Raw genomic sequence first — 20,819 nt, 5'->3', positions numbered from 1 at the left:
GAACTTCAAACATCTTGTAGTATCTCAAGCACCAGATCAGTTTTTAATACACACAACAAATTAACTTCTAATCCAGTTACGTAGTTTGTAATACTGAATTCTGGATTGTTATAGCTTGGTTTAACAACACAAGTTGTGCTCATGAATCAAATTTGTTTGAACCACTTTCTGTATCCATTCTCAGGTGACATTTTGAGAGGAACTAGTAATAAACTTGTATGGTCACTCCTATACCTTCCTGGGTTTTGGAAATGAAGCCTTATTCTAGAAGTGGTAGAGATGCAGAATCCCTTTCTACACAGAGTTTGGGCAATCACAAACATCCACCATGGTGGGATTCAAACCTGCAGCCTCATGACTGAAGAACAGATATGCTAAGTATTTGGCCAATCAGGCTGGCACCATTTACAAATTCCTTTTTGTTCTATTTAGCCCCTTTCCCCTTCTAAATCTTACAATCCACCTCAAATCCTCTTAAAGGGGATAATTTATTTCAAGATACTCAATACAAAGGTTTTGCAAACCACTTTAGGTATCTAGTAAGTAGACTGGTGTGGTCTTGTACCAGATGATGAAATTCATCTACCATCTAGATGACAATCACAGAACATCCATGCCAGTGGGGGGGGGGGGGGTCATATGGGTTGTAAACAAATTTTCTTAACTATTCTTTGCTACTATGCTCACTTAATTCTTAATTGTGGGGCAATTCTGTATTCCAAGAAGCAAATTTTATGTGGAAATGAAATGTTATTTTAATTCTGCAGATACTTGAAATAATAACACTGAAAATGAATATCTGTTGAGATGCATTTAGAAGTTTGTATTTATTCAGTGAATAAAAGAAAAAAAAAATTTTTAATTTCTATAGAAAGTTCAGTGATTATCTTAAGTAAATATGGTTTCAAGTTCAAGACAAAACAGCTTTTTTTGGTTTTTATACTTTAATGAAAAAACTTCAATAACTTAAAATCACATGTTAATCATTTCAGAAGACAAAGACACCAGACTGCACAGTTTACACCATATAGCATGGACTGTATCATCCACTGTCTTAACTTCTATACTTCAGAAACATTAGGTAGTACAACATATTACATTATGTACACAAACACTACATCTTCAGATCAGTTTTATGCCATGGTAGTAACTTATATACATTAATGAGTCATGAAAAAGGGGTTTTTATCATGCTGGTCCCACATGTTACTAACTGGACAACAAATCCACTTTTTTGAAAGTCAGTGAAAATCACTGTCAGTGACATGGAGGTACACGTTCCCTGAAGTTTTTGCAGTGTTCTGGATTTGTCAAAGCCATCAGTAACTCAATTGACTGCCGAACCTGAAATAAATAAAATTCTTTGTCAAAATATTTGAAGTGTTGACTATTAAATGTTTTTAGTGCATAATAATACAATGAATATTGAAGAATTATTTTAAATTAAGGGGATATTTAATCCCGCATTGTTTCATGCCGAATATAGCAAGCTTTTTACTTTGAAACAATGTGGGATTAAATATCCCCTTAATTTAAATAATTTTTACATCGCCAAAGTGAAGCCTTTGGGCTCTTTATTTCATTAATTGAAGAATTAAGTTTTTCATGAACAAAAATTATTTTTGCCTTTGAATAATGTAAAATAATTTTATTCTTCTGAGGAAATGCAACTTAATGAATTAAGTTGCATTTCATCAGAACTTTTAACATAACCTCAAAAACTTTTATCAACTATACATACTATAGGTATGTATAGTTGACATACTTTGATGGCTTTTTCTACTTCAAGTATGGATATGTATTCCTGACTGCATGCCTGGTCAGTGTTTTTTTTAACACTGTGCTGTCATCACTGCTTGTTTCATTTAGCAGTTTTTCAAAGTAATTACTCCATACTTCAAGGATATCTTTTTCTCCCGTTTTCATGTCACCTTTATCATCTCTAACTCCTTTTACAGCACTCTTTCCTCCATTCCTAAGCTTCAACAACCTCCAGAATATTTTGCTACCTTCTTGATATTTATTTTCTATATTCTTACCAAAGTCCTCCCATGACTTTTGTTTAGCTAGTTTTACACAGTGTTTAGCATTCTTGCATTTGTCTCTATATTCTCTAAGAGCACAAGCTGACTTATTTGACAGGAACTTTTGATATGCTTTCTTCTTTTCTTTCACTGCCTCTTTAACTTCCTGTGTCCACCAGGGAGTTCTGATTTTTTTTTATCCTTACAGACAACCTCACCACATGCCTCTCTGGCAGAATCAATCAAATGTTTTCTTCAGAGTTTGCCACTGATTGATTCATCATATATTAAAAAATTACCATGTGCCAATCTTATAGAACTCTTTTGTTTCTATCATGTCTCCTCTTTATCACCTAAACTTTGCACCCCTCCACAGGGATCAATTCCACAGACCAGACCTATTACAAGCATGGTCACTCATCTATGGATCCTCTCCACTATCTCCTGATCCCAATACATAAAAAAAAAAATCTAAATCTGTGCACAGTTTTGTAGACTGCAATTAATATTTAAAGTGTGCATAAGAAACTGCATCATAGTTAAGTTATTAACAGCTGCTGAATTAACTATTGATGGAATGGTGAAATACAAAAAGCCAGATGTTCATATTGCTGCTGTTCCAGGTTGATTAACATGTAAACTATAGGCACTAAATATAGCTGTGAACTACGTTTCTGAGTGATGTTGAGATGAATAAAATCAGTGATGACAGAAGAACGATGTCTATCACAACACACGAGATACATATAAATTTTAAACGCATGCATAAAATTACCCACAATGAACGTGTAAATATTGAATTGCAATGAAATGATGAAAGTGATCATAAAGACAAAAGTTTGGGTTTCAGAAATCTTTTAATAAGCATGGACATCATATCTGCATCCATGCATAGCTTTGATGCTATGCATGGATGCAGATATGATCTCTCCCACCTAAATTATATTTTTGTTTATTCCTTTATCCAAGCATAAGTAAACAAAGTTTGTGCATGAAGTATGTATCTTCACAAGCAGGCTACTTATATATAGAGGCTGATGACTTCACATTAATTGCCTTAGTATCCCAAAATACAAAGCACACTTCCTTTCAGAAAGGCATAATTCTGCACATGGTTAAAAGGTCACTACCCAGACCAGTTTCAACCTTTGAGGTCTTGTCAGTGGGAACTAGACCCAGGAAGATACCAAAGTTGAATTAAAACAAATGTCATATTTTCCATATAAAAGTAATAAAATGGTGTATCACCTTATTAAAATATTCTGAATTAGAGATGTAGAATTTTTTTCCACTTGGTTACAAAGTAAATTATACTTATGAAGAAATTATATTCTTCTATCCTTTATCCAAGTATAGGCAAACAAAGTTTGCATGTGAATTATCTTCATGACTTGGCTGCCTGTATATAAAGACTGAGAATTTCACATTGCCTTAGTATTCCATAATGCAAAGCATGCTTCCATTCAGATATGCATTGTAGTATATGGGAAATATATAAACCTTGGTATGTTCTTGTGTCTGGCTCCTACTGACAAAATCTCAAATGTTAAAACTGGTTTAGGTAGGGATCTTCCCATAATGCACAGCATTATGTACATCTGAGAGAAATATACTTTGCATTATATCATACTAAGGCAAGTAATGTGAAGTCATCAGCTTCTATATACATGTAGCCTAGTCATGAAGATAATTCATGCACAAACTTATAGAAATAGAATCTCCATACAGTTTCATTTTCAACTATCTTTCAGTATTCTTTAGTGGCCATCCATTTCATTTACCAACCGTATAATCTTGTGCAACATACACTATCTCATTATTCAACTTTGATCCTTGAATCAAATTAAATACATGCATGCATGCGTACAATCTTCTTAAGGACTGATTATTCAATATATGAAAGTAGTGAAGTCATTTGCTAATTTTATGATTGTTTATAAAATTTTGAACAGCAATCAAAGTTTATTACTGTTGTTCTGAGAGCATACATCAAATGGGTGAAAAATGGATCTGAACATCAAGATTAAAATGTATAAGGAAAAAGAGGAATGAAATTTAAAGAAAAGTTAACATAAAGCAGAGAATAAAATTAAATCTTTATAATAAAATAAATTTGATTGTTGTTGTTCTCTTGTCCTTTAAAGAGTCTTAGATGTTTCCGTGTGCTCCTTGCTGCTTTACCTATGATTTTGTTTGTATACAGCTGTTGTTCAGGATTAGGATCTATTTCTTGCAAGGCTGCTGTAATTGCTGGACAGGTAAAGATGTGAGTGGGTGTCAGTTCAGTATTGGGGCAGTTGTTGCAGTTTCTGCATGTTCTCGTATCATCTGTATTGATCTTCATTCCTCCTGTTCGTAGTCTTGCTATCGTGGTGGTGGTGGTCTTTCTGTCAGCACTGATTTTGGGAATTTGATGTTGTATCACTAATTTCAGTGGAATTAGTTTAGCTTTTGCTAGTGCATTGGCATCAGCAAGAGTTATCATGCGAGTTTCTTGGTGAGTTCTCTGACCTCTTTTCTAATTTATCAGCTGCTTCATTGTAATCAATGCCCACATGAGCAGGAATCCATTGTAAAATGCAACTTTTTCCTAAACTACTATAAATTACTTTTATAGAGCTGTCAGTTTAGGAGTATGACCAGTAGTATAGCAGTTCTGTACTCTAGCCATTGTTGTTCAGTTGTTTGCTGTCACTAAGTTGGTGAAAGAGATAAAGGACAGTAGGACAATAATACAGAATCTCTGTAGGTGACTTCAACAGATTAATCCTATGGACAAGTGTTAATTAGTGTCAGTTCAATGTCTCTAAGATTATGCATTATGGATGAACACTGCAGGAAGAGTATCATATTAATGGGAATTTGCATGTTACTGACTGTCAGTCAGTAACCCTTATCCAAATCACAAAGTTTATTTTGTATACCAATTCTAATGTGTTTGGATGACCTTACATGTGGAATCTGGTCAGATGCCTTGCAAAAATTGATATATATTGTGGTACATCCATTTTGCATAAGTATTTAAGGATATTACAACATAGAATGTTAGATAAATTTAATACTTCCTATATTTGGCAAAGTCAAATTGCCATTATTAGGAAACAACATGCAGAGTTATGTGCATGCAAACACTGTTACGAGTATTGTAAAGACAATATTTCTTTTATAATTTGGCTGAGTGGTTAGTGTATATATGCTCTCCAGCCAAACGGCTGCGGGTTCAAATCCTGACATGGACATAGGTGTTTTTCTGATTGTATGTGGAAATACTAGTAGTGGCGAGTGGAGACAGTTGTAGAGTAGGGGCCCTCCCTCAATGAGTCTTTAGACATCCTGAAGGTGTTGCATAATAATAATTTTCTTTCTGGGCTTAGACCATTATATCATCATCTGCTTTACTGGCCTGGATGGCTGAGTGGACAGTGTACCTTATCTCCAACCAACAGGCTACGAGTTTGAACCCACATAGGTGGTAGACAATTTTTTTCACCTTCAGCTATTTGAAGACCAGAAATGCTTGCAAAAATTCCATGTCTGGTCTACAGAGCAAGGCAATCTGATTAACTAATCTTTAGTCCACCAAGGTACAACAGTGTAAGATTTACAGGTTTTTGTAGATATGATTTATATGTACAAACTCAATCATTTCAATCAGTTTTGAAGAAAATACAATTGCATTGTATTTTCTTCAGAATGATTATTCAAAGAACTGCATATTTATAGCTGGAGCAATAAAAATTGCCAACTCCAATTTACAGGACTTACTTTTCCTAGCTGGTCCACCCTGATCCTCAGATTAGTTGCTACCCTACCAATTTCTTCATTAACTGCTTTTTGGTGCCTCTGCAACTGGTTGAAATAGTTGGTAGTTCTGTGAAGTGGGAAAAAGGGAAAAATCACTTTATAGAAAATTCTGCACATTAAAAACTGCACATTACTAATTCAGACAGACAATGTTGAGAATATTCTACAGCTCAAGTTATTTAGATTAAATGTTTGTCATTTATATACAACCAGTCACTCTGAACCAACTACATGCTACTATAGTTTGTGCAAAACTCCATTAGATGTAAGTAGATTAGAATCTGTCAAAGCATTTGCTATTTATTTAAAAGTTGGGTTTTTGTGTTATTCAGAAGTAATAGTTTGTAACATGCAACTTACATTTATCACTTGCGATTTCTTCTCCATTAAAAAAAAAAAAACAGTGAATATGCATTAAAGTTCTGCTTCAAAGTAGATAAATTGTCATTGAAAACAGCAACATATTAAAACTTGTTCTGAGAAGAAACAAAGCACAGAACTTGAACATTTATTGGGTTTCCAAATTCAAAAGTTGAATATCTTGATGCTGAACAATGAGAGCGGGTATCCTCCCTCATTGTTAAGAGTGGAACTGTGCACAAGCTAATTTAGATGGGACTCATTCCAAATTAACATTTTACACAAGGTCTAAACATATAATGGACTATAGCAAAATTCACGACTTATCTGCAGAGTAATAAGCAGGATTGCTGCCTCAAAAGCAAATGTCTTACTATTTAATGATAACTAATAATTAAGGAATTGACAGCGTACACTAGAAATATAAATTAAATAAACTTTAATATATACTTTCCGATATTTCGGCAAACGTCACGTTGCCATCTTCTTGGGAACTTAATACAAAGACAAGTGCACACAAGTACTACATAACAGCAAGTGAGAAAACCGAAGCTAACGTTTTCCTAAAGTCCTGATGGTGCCCCTCCCCTGGCAGGCTATATTGGTAGTTCTTGGCCTTTGGGCTGAAGTTCTTCTGATAAATGTTTCCCAAATTTGGGGCAGTCTCATGCATCCAAATTTGTTGAAGTTTGGCATGTTCCTAAGGGCTGAGGCTGATTCCATGAATAGTCTTTCATATTTGAACTTGCTACGGTGTATTACTGTGGCTTTCTTCCATCTTATTCTGTGGCATGTATCCAGAGCGTGGTCTGCAAGCCCAGAGTAGCTGTACTGGTGAAATCGGATGTAATCCTTGTGTTCTGAGATTCTGATATTTGCTGTCCTGCCTTTTTGGCCAAAGTAGGACAGTTTACAGCTGCAAGGAACCTGGTATACACCAGGTAGGTCTTTAGTGGAGTGGATAAGGGATGCCAATTTTCTATGTGGTCTGTAACAAGTAATCTTTTTTTGTGAGGGGGGGGGGAGGTGGGTTATGGATAACTGGTTTAAGTATTTTTTTTGGGGGGGGGGTAGCCATTGGCTGAGAAAGTGTCACGGATGTGATTTAGTTCAGTGGTTAGGGCTTGATCATTTGAACAGATTATTTTTGCCCTGTTCAATAGTGTCTTAACTCCATATTGTTATGAGGGGGGGGGGTGATGATGAGATTTGTTGGTGAATGTATGGGTGGGTTTTCTATAAACTGAGAAAACCAAGGTTCCATCAAGTTGGCAGGTGACTAGTGTGTCTAGGAAGGGGAGGTTATTGTTTTCCTCTTTTTCCAGGGTGAACTTCATTCTGGGGTGTTGGTTGTTTAGATTTGTTAGGAAGGAGAGGAGTGAATCCATGTGGCAGGTTTTTGTGGGGCTGAGTTTAAGGCTTTCTCTTCAAAAGTCTCCATAAAGAAGGTGGCCAAGGGTGGGGAAAGTGGTGAACCCATGGCCCCCTCTATCTGTTTATAGAATTTTTCCTGCCAAACAAAATAGCCTGAGTTCATTGTAAACTGAAATAGGGCTGAGATATCAGGAGGAAATTTGGCTTGGATTAGCTCTACAGTTTCTTTGAGGGGGACATTCGTGAATAAGGAGGAGATTGAATGGGATATCGGCTCACATTTTATGAGAATGTGCAGGGGAACTGCAATGCCTTTGGCTATTTAAGTCTCAGTTCTGGCTAAGTTCCAAGAGAGTGGAAGGAGAGCAAAATAATTCCTTTACATAAAGGAGGATCTAAGTCTACTGTAACAAATTATAGACCAATTAGCATCTCAGGAGTGGTGGTAAAAGTGCTGAAAATTTGGTCAAAATGGGTGGATAAGAATATGATACTCTATGAGGAACAGCATGGTTTGTGAAGGTTCAGTCATGCCTTAGTAATTACTCATTTTTTATAATAGTGACAACAAAGTTGGATAAAGGGAATGGCTACACAATGATACTGATGGATTTTGCAAAGATATTTCACTGGTACCACGTGTAATTCTGTTATGCAGACTGCAACATATGGAGGTGGATCAAAGGGTCGCTGATGGAGAGATACCAAAAAGTAGTATATAGAGGAGCAGAATCCAGAGGGCAGGTTGTAGTGGTATGGCACAGGGCTTCATGTTAGATCACTGCTGTTTAATTTGCACATAAATGATATAGGAAATAATTTGAAGGGAGATATTCAGTTTTGCTGATGATACAAAGTTGGGAAGATAATATTTAATCAAGGTGATGTAGAGAGCTTGCAGGATGATTTAAATAGGCTGACAATATGAGCAAAATATAATGGATGTCAATTTAATGTGAAAAAGTGTCAGGTTATGCAAAGCTGTGTACCACATTTAGGGAACTGTACTCCAGGAAATAGATGAAGCCAGGGATTTAGGGCTAGTAGCAGACAGAAAGCTGAAGTTTAGAACACCAAGGAAGCTCACAGAATTACTTGATTATTGAAGGAACACACTAACAAGCAGAGATAAGGGAGTTATCATTCCTCTTTATAAAGTCTCGATACACCACATCTGGATTAGTATACTCAGGTCTTGGTCACCTGGCTTTCTTGGAGATAAGTGGTGGAATGGATCCATATGCAAGTGACCAAGATGGTGAGTGGTCTGTGGAATGTTTCACATGAGAGTAGATTGAAAGTTCCAAATAGGCACTTTCGATGATAGCAACATTTAAGTTACTTAAAGGTTTTTATAAGATTGATGCAGGGGAAAATGTTTTAGCACTTAGCTAGATGAGACAGTACAAGAGGTCATCCCTGGAAGTTTTGAAAGAGTGTGGTTACCAAGAGCATGAGGACTAGATTTTTCACTTGGAGAGCACAAAATGAATGGAATGGATTGCCTGAGGCAGTTTCAAGTGCTTTGTTATTTTTTTAAATAACAAAACCTGTGGTGCGAACATAATTAAAAGAAACACACGTATTAACCACAGTGAAAATTATTTAATTGTAAATATTTCATTCTAAGTATCTTAGGACATCACTACAGTAGAATCTCATTAAATTTCTTTTCATTACAATAGAATCTCATTAAACGTGCATAACGTGCTACAGAAGTAAAAAAATTAACGCAATTTTGTATGACAATTTCCCATACTTTAGGAATAGTAATAACGTCATTGCGGTTTAAGTTTGATCTGTGTAGTAGGGCTTTAGAACTTTCTTTGTATAAACATTCATGTTTATATAAAGATCTATGTAAAAGTTTAGACTTTTCCCAATGGATCCTATGGTGTAGATTTTCAATTCCGTGTTGAGAGAGGCCAGATTTCTGCAGTTTAAAAAGACAGATGTGGTCTTGATGTTCTGAGATGCGTTTCTGAACAGACCTACCTGTCTGTCCAAAGTAAGATAATTTGCATGAGCATGGAATCTCAAACGCCAGGCAATATCAAAGGTGAGAGTTTGTCCTTAGAAGGTAACAAGGATCAAGTGTATTAGATTTGATCATTTCAGAAGTGTGAGTAACCATAAAAGTGATCAGTTGAGTGGTTACTAGCCATATGAGGTTGAAGTCCTGGTGTTATATACCACCTTTCCCCCAGTCCTGAAGATACTTTCAGGTGCAAACATTGTTTGCTCACACTTGGATAAAGGATTAAACTAAATTTATTATATTCTAACCAAGTGAAAAATAAACTTTCAACATCTTTCTCCAGAGTAGTTTATTAAAAAGGTGGCACACCAATTGGCAACTCCTATAGGTAGAGATGACCTGCTAATGCTTCTGGCTGGTATCTCCATTTGGGCCTAGCTCCCACTGAAGAGACCTCAATAAAGGTCGAAACTAGTCTGGGTAGTGGCCCTTCCCTTAATGCATAATATTAGACATATCTGCAAGGAGATGTGTTTTGCATTATGAGAGATATTGAGACAGGAGTGTTGGTAGCTTGCTCCACCTTTGCAAGGTGTTGTTCCCCCCCTGAAGATACTTTTAGGCATAAACTTTGTTTGCTCACACTTGGATAAAGGATTAAACTAAATTTATTATAGCCATATGAGGACTTAAGCAGAAAAGTGAAACAATAAGGTTGTTATAACACATATTATAACAAGGTGACAAATGCATTGGACAAGGAAGATGCATACAGTGGTATATTTAGATTTTGTGAAGGCCTTTGATAAACTACCACATGACAAACTGCTAATTAGATTGGAATGGGATTGAATAGGAGATTAATGTGTTAGAGTGGCTGTCCAATAGGTGTCAGCAAGATATGTATGGGGAAAGATATCACAGAGGAGAAATCACTAGCAAAGTACCTCGTGTTTTTTTTATTTTAGAGATGGGGCACTGCTTGACTTGCTGGTTTAACTTGTATGTGTTAACAATATTGGGAAAGGTCTGAATGGTGATTATGCTGCTGATGATGCAAAGTTGGGAAGAACTATGACAATGTGGTTTTGCAAGAGGACTTGAACAGACTGGGTGAATGAGCAAGTAGTAATTGCCACTTCAATGTTGCAAAGTGTAAGGTTTTAAAATTTGAGAAGCAAAGGTGAGATGTAAAGTATGCAAATGGAGACATCTTAAAGGAAGTGGAGATAAGAGATCTGGGGATGATGGCAGATAAAAGGACCTAAAATTTAGGAAACAATGCTAAAATTGTGAGGAGAGCACAACAGATTATGGCGATGTGGAGGACACCGACATGTAGAAGTAAGGAGATTATAGTTCCATTGTATAAGGGCTTTGATCAGGCCACATATTGATAACTACATAGATTTGGGTCACCCAATTTTTGAAAAGATGAAGAGGTACTAGAGAGGGTCTAGAGATGATTGACTAAGGTGGAATGCTGAATGCAGAAGTCCAGTGGATAGGATTAAGCTGGTATAAGAATAAGGGTCCATCCCTGGAAGCTGCATTAGGAAGGTGTGAGCAGGGAGTGAAAGGTGCTTTATGTAGTGAGTGACTGGAATGCATTGTCCAAGAGCATAGGGAGTGCCAAGTGGAGCTGTGAGTGAAGTGGGATCTCCCATGTTGCATCTTGATTCCATGGAGGTCTGATGATGATAAATCACTTCCAAGTGTTGTGCTTTAATTTTTATCGAAATGTTCTCAGATGCCTGCAGGATGATGTGCAAGAGAAAGCAAATCCAAAAGGCACATTGAACATTGGGTTTTTGACTACAGTGTTTGGGATCAATCTTTACCTATGTAGAAATTTCTGCCCAAAACAGCATAGCTATCTTTTCCACCCTCTGACTTTCTTAATGAAAGGTCATAAGACCTATAAGCATATCAATGTTAAGTAAAATATGATAACATGAGAGTGTTAGATTTAAAACAGACAACTTGACAAATGCCAAACCCTACTCGCCATGCAAAAAATATATTTGTCCAAGTCCCTCATTTTTTTTTAATGCTATTTCCTTATGAGCCAATAAAAGTGCCATAAAGTAATTAGTAATTCAGCATCTATACTTTCTTAAAGTACAAACATTTTGTTTAGGAATGATATTTTTTATTAAATGAAAAATATTCTATTTTGTCCAGTCTACTGCTAATCATCAGCTAGCAAAATATACTCACCATGGGCAAGTGGATTTATTATGCCCTATATATATATATATTTTTTTTTTTTATGATTTTTTTTTTCAGCTAACTGGAATTCAAAACAGATGACTGCTAAAAAAATTGTGCTTCAGCACTGAATGATAAATGCATCCATCTTAAATGGTACAGTTCAGAAATTCTGAACTGTACCACTTAATGATCACGATAAAATGAATATATAAATGCTCATATAAAGTACTGTTGTCATTATTGCTATTACCATCATTTGACCCTCCATGGATTCAAAAACTTATGGGAAATCTCACTGTTCCACAAAGCTCTGTGTTAAACTCATTCACTGTTTAGCAAATCCTCAATTTCCAGTCTTTCTGCTATCAACCTCTAGACTTGATTCCTCCACTGCCATCGAGATATTCCCATAAGCTGTATTATGCCCACAAGAAAGATTATTTCTCACTAGAAGGCTTCTTTTGCTACAAGTTTGAATAAGCACATAGGATTGTGCTTACAAACATGATTATACCTATAATTTCCCTCCCCAAGGTGATTTTAGGGATGGATTGGGTGGAATCTATGTCGAAGATATTAAGAGAGCAGTGTCTTGTCCATTAATTGCAGATGTTTTCCTACTGATTTTGCATATTTTATAGGATGAAAAACCAGAGTTTCAGGAGGGATGGTGTCAGGTCTTTGGTATATTGAATGTGATGATGATTGAAGGCATTCCATTTATGGTATATTGGACAGGAGAAAGAGAAATATGACAAATTGGAGTGTTTGTACCAAATTAATGTAGAACAGATTTCGTTGTATTTCCCCCAGAAGGAATACAAGTAAGAAAGAGGGGGTAAGTGAATTCCTGCCAGAGAATGTGCAAGTGAGAGCACAGTTTAAGGCACTTTGTATGACACCAAGGACCTATGAACATATCCAACTTTTACTAATGCAGTTTTATATAAAATGAGATGCATGCATAGATAATATCAATCTAATATAATCTGCATCTATATCAATACTAAAGCAAAGACATGATCCAAATGCTCATATATAGTGAACTCTTAGTGTGATGAACCTAACCTACAGGAGTCACAAAAAATATTTGTTACAGCAGATAGTTTGCTGTAGTTTCCCCTCCCCCCTCAAAATAGTACTATGCTTCTGAGGCTTCAGCTGAGTTAATTATAAACTGTTTGTTATACTAAGATTTAACCAGTCAACTATTCAAGGACCTATTTATCACCTTAGCAGATAAAGAGTGGTTATTATACTGTACGCCCACAGGAAACCCTTCGACACTTGTGCACACGTCAGAAGAAAGAGAATCCATTCTGATAATAGCGTAATCAATCCATCTTGTGGGATGAGTTTATTATTACACATTAGAAAGTTAACTTTTTTTTTTATGAACATTGTAGTTTTTAAAGTGGTATCTATTTTGCTTGTTGGAATAACAATTGGAAATTTTATGTATAAAGCACATGATTTTGTATGCTGATGACCAATTCATATACCCTTTTTTTCTTTTCTCCGCTTCAGCTTCAATTGACTATTCTTGGCAATCTGCCAGACCCAGTTCTATGAACTGTGGGCATACAATACTTTAAATGCAAAGTAAAATCTGATTATGTTCATACATTTCATGGCATTGCTATCAGCTCACTCCTCTCCAAAATAATGGAGAAAGTCATCAACTGCCAACTTCTCCACTACCTACAGGCCCTTGAGTTAATCAGCAACCATTCAAGATCCACTGCTGACCTCTTAGCTTATGTTACCTACCACTGGACATGTGCAATGGAAAGTGCATGGCAAAACTTGTGCTGTTGCTTTTGACATTTTCAGAGCTTTTGATCATGTATGGCATTGAAGTCTGCAAAACTGCTATCCTTTGGTCTACTTGCTACCCATCATAATTAGATTGCTAGCATGCAGTGCACAGATATCCCAAGCATCAAGATCATTTACAACTAGTGCCTTAAGCATTGATCTACATACTATCCTTCAATGGGGCAAGGACCAGATTGTCATGTTCAATGCCACCAAAATTCAATTTTGCCTCTTCTATCACAAAAGAAATCACAGCTCACATTCAGGAATATGTATGAATCACTAGACAAGATCAGATCTCCTCTACTTGGACTAACATTCACCTCCAGCTTCTACTGGCACAAACACAATCACAGTAATAGCTTCCAACGAAACTAGGTGCTTTCGTTCAAGATGCTATTTTACACCCAACCAATTCTTAATGTAAAAATCCCAAATCCACCCATGGTTAGAATACTGCTCATGTTTGGAGTGAGCACCTAAAACTTTGCTAAAAATTCTTGACACTTTCCAGAGTAGAACAATTCAGCTCATAGATGATCTCTTTCCTACAGATTCACTTCAATTGCAAAGATACTGTTTCAGATCTGTGTCTATTCTCCATGTATTTCAATTCAGTTCAGTGGAGCAATGGTCATTGCTCCACTGAACTGGCAACCATCATTCCTTCACTTTCTGTTGCACCTGTTAATAAAAAAGCAATTAGCTGCCTAGTATCCCCTTTACTGTGCAACTGCAAACACAAACCTACTTTTCTCTTTTATTCCATTACCTCTGTCCTCTGGAAAAGTCACAAGAAGTATTTCCAAAAAACTACAACCTGCGATTCTTCAAAAAAAAAAAATTCAATAAATTTCTAAGTCCTCACCTGCACCCAAGACACAACGCTAATGTGCTTATAGGTCCTTTGACTTCTCGTGTATGGGATCAATAATAAAATATTTGATTTTAAAGAATAAACGATGGTTTTTTTTATTCTAGCATAGTTTATCATAACAGTTGATAAACTGTTATGATATCATTTTATCATAACAGAACATAATGCATTTTGCAGTTAACCACTTTCTTTTTCTGCTAAAGTTGGCATATATTCCTTGACTTTTGAAGTTACTAATGCTGTATCTTTTCCTGCCCTTGAAGTTTTGAAACACACCATCATTAAAACCTGAAAAATGAAGTAGTTTACAAGGCAATACTATAACTATACTATAACTTTTCAGTTCTAGAGTTGCACATATCCATCATTGCCAAATTAAAAACAGTAGAGATGGCCTCATCTGGATAGTAACTGAGAAGTCTGGGGGGGGGGGGGGAAGCATATGTATGGAAAGGAATGGCGATAATGCATTCCCCTCCCCCTATATGTCAGAAGCATCAGTGAATGGGTGTGACAGAGACAGACATAGCCTTGTCCAAAGATTGACAAAATAAAGATAGATGCCAAGCATATTTTTTACAATATGGGATGGCTTAACTGGGTTGGTTCATGTTAGCCAGGCTAACACCTTCAAAAATGAAAACGCAACATATAAATAATATTATATAATATGTTATATTTGAATTAAAATATAAAATACCAAAGTGTTTTCTGTACAAATAGCACATTCCATGAAAACATGCTTCAAAACCTGAACTGTGTTAGCTGTTGGAAACTTACACAAAGTGAGAGTATTTAGAGTGTGCATGTGCACTCAATGTGATTGGTAAAATAGCATGCTGTAGTTCATGTCAAATAGCTCATTAATGTGTTGACCCCAGAGAAGAGGCTAACAATGCAGAAATTGCATCAAGTGTTCATTGTCATGAGCAAGCCTGCTACTAGTTATTGTAACAGGAAACAAAATTGTAGGAGCATGATTAGAAGATTTAAGAAATTCATTTTCTATTCAAAATTTTTCTGCAAAACATTCATGGACAGGTAGACTCATGTCTAGTTTAACTGATATAAGTGAATCACAAAGTGTGCTGTTTTAATAATGTCTGGTACACAAATGACATGCGACTCTACAACTGTGAAAAGTAATGTTCTTTATACTGCTGGCCCTTCCTTTTTCAACAGAAAAATGTTTTGACAACAGACAGATCTGCAATGTTGGTTTCCATGTGCTATGTGAAACATCTGTAGCCTATGTTAATCATAAAATAGCATTGCAGAAGAATAAAAAAAAAGTTCCTAAGCCTTCAGAATTAATAGGGATAAGCACAATTTGAAAATGCATGTTTCTATTTCAAATTAGATAAAAATACATTTAAGTAGTAATATGTGCATGTTCCAGCAAACAGAATTGAGGAAAACACTTTGGTAAAGGCCATGCTTCACCCTGTGACTGCATATTACTTATGAGTTGTCCTCTCAAGGTAGAGAATTATACCACTGAAGGCTTTGAGGATGTGAAGTAGTATGGGCAGGAAAGAATATAATGGGAATGATGCTATAGGCAAGAGAATGTTAAAGATGAGCAGGAAAGGTTTAGGCAAATTGTTTTGGCAAGTGCACAAGATTATTATGGTGTTCTTAGTTTTTAACTATAGCAATATAAATTGAGCACAGGAAACACATACAAGTAATAAATGATTCAAGTTTCTAGAATACTTGAGGAACAAATGTGTTCCTCAAGTATTAAGTAATCCACCATATCATGTAAGATATGGTGGATGGAACACTAAGATCAAGTTTTAGATTTGGTCATAGTGCTAGAGGATCTGATTGTGGAGATCCCATCCTTGCTCCAGTTGGTGAGTTGACCAGGGGAATCAAACTACCTACAAGTAAAAGATTATAGAAAAGAATGTAAAAAACAGGTGGAGAGAAGTTATGTGAGAAATATAAGGCTCAAGTTAGGAAAATTACTAGTACAGTAAGAAAAGTAAAATTGAAATACAAGGAGATTAGTAATATGATCCAAGAAAAATTGCTAGGAATTCTTTTCCATATGTGGCCAGTAGAAGGAGAAATGACAATGCACAATTTGTCCCTTAGAGTGAGAATGTGGTCAAGTGATCAATACAGATGACATAGAAGAGCTGTTTAATGATTTATTAGGGTATTTCTTTCCTGCAAAAGGTTTTATCCCTAGGAGGTATGGGGAAAGGAAGGTTTAAGAGGTGCATGAAGAGGATGTATTTCAAATATTAAGTATTATGACAGTAGTACTTAATGAAAGAGATTTTGCCACCTTTTTTTTTAAAGGGAATGTGCTAGAGAACTGACCTGTCTGTTTAATGAAAAACTGGGAAGTTCCTAAGAAGTAGAATGAAGGAAAGATATTGCCACCGTATAAGGGTGGAAGAAATAACAGCTTGTATACTGAATTCAGCAGATGAATAATAACTATGAAGTCAGTATGGATTTGTTAAGAGGCACTCATTTTTCAATAGTTACTTTTTAAAAAAAAAAAAAAAGAAAGTAACTGGAGTTACTGCTAAGGAAAGGTATATCCTACTTTTTTATGGATTTTGCAAATGATATTTGATAGGATATTACATAATCAAATTTATGCTGTGGTATATGGATAGAGATATCAGATTAATGGATTGGTTGGAAATTTGTTGCTATAGGTTGTGTGTGGAGAAACAACATTAGGAGAAGGAAGGTTATGACTGGGATTCACACAGCTCAGAAACTGGGACCTTTACTGTTTAACCTTCATATTTACAATATTCTCACTGGACTACAGGGAGACATGCAGATGTTGCAGCCCTTCAGGAGGATTTAATAAGCTGGAGAGGTTGATGTATAAATGAGGATGCCATTTTAAAGTAGTGAAATGTAAGGTTTAAAATTTGGGATCCACAGATGAGAGGCTGCCTCCTCTATTGTGGAACAATGCTGGAAGAGGTAGAAAAGGCATGGGACTGTGCAGTGTGTCAATATACATTTAAAGTTCGTATAACTTATTTCAAATGTAGTGAAAACAAGAGGATTGCTGCAATAGTGAGAAGGACATCAACTAGCAGAGATGAGAGGGTGGTGGCTCCATTATAATAATGTCCTGATCAGAACCATATCTGGATTACTATGCTCAGATCAGATCACTAGGATTTGAAAGGGATGAAGGCATATAAAAGATATGACTGCAAAATATGTATGAGGAAAGTGATGTGTAACTTGGTGGTTGAAGAATGAATGATATGATTCAGACATTTAAGCTGTTGAGAAGTACTGACCAGATTGACATTGGGGAGATTTTGCTTATGATAGGGGAGAAAAAAAAATGAGAGGCCATCTCTGGAAGTTGCAAAAGGATTTATAAAAAAATAAAATTAAAAAAAAATTTTCTTAATCAGTAACGAATTTATTAATAAATAAATTTACATATTAAAAAATTGCTTTATTAAAAATATTCCATCCTCACCACGAACAAACACCAATGATAAAATTTTCGTATCAATAGCAATGACAAGCGCAAACGAATATCGGCGTTAGATCGCAGTGCATTTGTTTCATGTAACGATAATTGAAAATATATAATCCTTTTCATATTTTCAACAGTGACACTCATCATAATTCAGCCTTGTATCTATAATGAATAAATAATTATATGTTATTTTAACAAAATAAAATTTACAAAAAATAGTTCATCGAACAATTCCAATTAACTATTCAATCAATATCAAAACATAAGCTGTAACCTTTAATATATTGTATTGCATTGTTATTATTTATAAACACAGACAAAATTTCATTTTTTCCTTGGGGGTGCTGCAGTGTCGCAGTGCTTATGTATGGGCCGCCACTGGTGAACTTCTTGTGATTAGTGACTCCAGAGCAATCCTGAATACTAATAATTTATCTGTTAATATAAACAAAGTATTATTCAGAAAAAAAATGGAAGTTTGAATTTTTCAGCCAGTGGCTTGCTGTAATGCTACATGGTTACATTGGAAAGTGTTTGAATAGAATGATTATGCAAAATCCCTAGTTTTGGCAAATACGTATAATTGTTCCTACTCTTAGTTACAAACACTCTCTGCAAAGCTTATTTTTAGCACTGTATGCTGAGTTCTATAACAAATTATGCTTATATTTTTCATTTGTTATCTATGCTATGCACTTCATTAAAGAAGTTCCAGCATGTACCCATGCTGGAAAACAAAGAAATAAAAAACATGAAGGTTTGGATATATGGTGAACACTTGATTGAGTGTGCATACTTTAAAAATATATACTAATTGAAGCACATCAATTGATGCAGCATCACAACAAATGAGAACTGAAGTTAAATTTTGACTTTTTTTTTTATTCCCACTTCTAAATGTTTGTTTATTCTCCAAGCAAATTATTATCATCATCTGATTTCCATGGAGTCAGAATCATCGTAAGAGCATTGTGTACAATAGTCATCCAATCATGCTTAAACTGATTCAATGTGTCTACATTCACAACACTCAGGCAATGCATTCCACTCATCAACCACTCTCCAAGCAAAGAACCTTCTCCTCACTGCTCTGCTCACACCCTCCATATACAGTTTTCAGCAATGGCCTCTTGTTCTATCCCCCTCTCTCATTCTATGAAAAATCTCTTCCATGTCAATCTGATAACAAACCCTGACTAGCTTATGTCTCAAATCATATCCTCCTCTTCCTCCCATTCATGAGGCTTTGCAACTTCTCTCAATCTGTCCTCTTACTCTCTGACAACCTTTGTGAATCTTCTATGGACCCTTTCTAACATACTTGGTTTACATGGTGACAAAATCAGATTTAGTCACTTAGTTTTCACAAGTTGTGTAATATGGCCCCTGAATTTCAGATCCTTGTCCACCATCACTCCTAGATATCTCATCTCCTCTACTTCCTTTAAAGTTTCTCTACCAAGTGTGCTTTGCATCCCATTGTTGCTTACCAAATCTCAAAACCTTACACTTTGCAACATTGAACTGAGTGTTCCACTTACTTGCCCATTCATGCAATCTATTCAAGTCATGTTATGATGCCATAACATCCACTTGACTCTGCATTGCTCACCTCAATTTTGCATCATCTGAAGATGGCTGTATATCACTAGTTAAACCCATTCCAATATCATTAACATATAAATTGAACAATGGTTCAAAAACTGACCCCTGTGGTCCACCACTAGTGACCTTCCTCTTTTGGGATACTGCACCCCCATATACAATTTTCTGATACTTATCTGACAGCCAGTCACTAATCCGACTCAAAAGTCAGTTATCCAATCCCATCTGTTTCAATTTATTTAACGGTTTGTCGTGTGGCAGTCTATCAAAAGTTTTTGCAAAATCTAAGTACACTACTGTACATGCATCTTCCCTGTCTAAGGTATTTGCCATCTTGTTATAGTACATAACTTAGTAAAACATGATCTCCTCTTAATGAACCCATGTTGATAACCAGAGAGAATACTGCTGTTATCAACCAATTTTGTATCCTACTTCTTACCAATCTCTCAAGTACCTTCACCACAACTCCAGATATACAGATTGGTCTATAATTTTAAGCTAAAGCTTTATCACCACCTTTATGCAATGGAACAGTAAGTGAAATGAATGGGATATAAAAACAGTGTTAATAAAGTCATGCCACTTTGTCCACTGAAGACAAAAGTTATATTGTGCTAGAGGAACTTGGTTCTAGGTGACAGATGAGGCAAGGAATCTCTCTCTTTTCTCTTGGTGTATGTGGGGGGGGGGGGGGAAGAAAGCCAAAGTTCAGGAGATGCATTACAAAAGGGTGAAGATTACCTAGATAACTGCTGCCATGAATACTAAGCAGGGATAAGGAGGTGGTTTTAGTGTATAATACATTAATTGGGCCACATCTGGATTCTGAACCCAGATTTGGTCACCTTCTGAAAGAATGCACAGAGGCAAGTGACTAAGATCTCAGGATTCTCGAATGTCGAGTAATACTAATCTAAGGGAATGTGCTCTACAGAGTTTGGATGACAGAGGAAGAGGTGATATGAAACATACAATTTAGTGAGAGGAGTATCTGATTGGTATATGAGATAATGCATAGGGTAATAGATGGGAAAATGAGAGGTCATCCTTGGAAACCTCATAAAGGGTGATGTGTGTAAGGAAGGAGATTTTTTTTTTTTTTCCATGGCAAGTGGTGAATGAATGAATGAAATACAAGAGTTGGGGGGGGGGTGCTAAAATGCTGAATGCATTCAAGGCTAGCATGATACAAATTGTGGTCTGAGAGCCTGACCTCGTGCAATAGAAATTCCATGGAGGCCCAGAAAAAATACCAATACCAAACGAACAATTTTGCACAGA

General features: G+C 35.9%; 1 protein-coding gene across 7 annotated transcripts in view; it reads right to left on the bottom strand.

The window, feature by feature from the left end:
* Positions 1–931: 931 nt before the first annotated feature.
* Positions 932–20,819, bottom strand: part of LOC150108596 (uncharacterized) — a 220,890-nt gene continuing 201,002 nt past the window's right edge. For all 7 annotated transcript variants that reach the window (XM_090416039.1, XM_090416038.1, XM_090416045.1 and 4 more), the window contains 2 exons: positions 5,790–5,895; positions 932–1,344 (listed from right to left, as the gene is read on the bottom strand). In XM_090416039.1, the coding sequence (XP_090272165.1) occupies positions 1,258–1,344; positions 5,790–5,895 (193 nt within the window). In that variant the 3' untranslated portion in view covers positions 932–1,257. The remainder of the gene's footprint in view (positions 1,345–5,789; positions 5,896–20,819) is intronic.

This window comes from Typopeltis vanoorti, chromosome 3, assembly GCF_054136105.1.
Source record: "Typopeltis vanoorti isolate ZY-2024b chromosome 3, IOZ_Tvanoo_1.0, whole genome shotgun sequence".
Lineage (NCBI taxonomy): Eukaryota > Metazoa > Arthropoda > Arachnida > Uropygi > Thelyphonidae > Typopeltis > Typopeltis vanoorti.
This window is presented reverse-complemented; position numbering and strand designations above follow the sequence as displayed.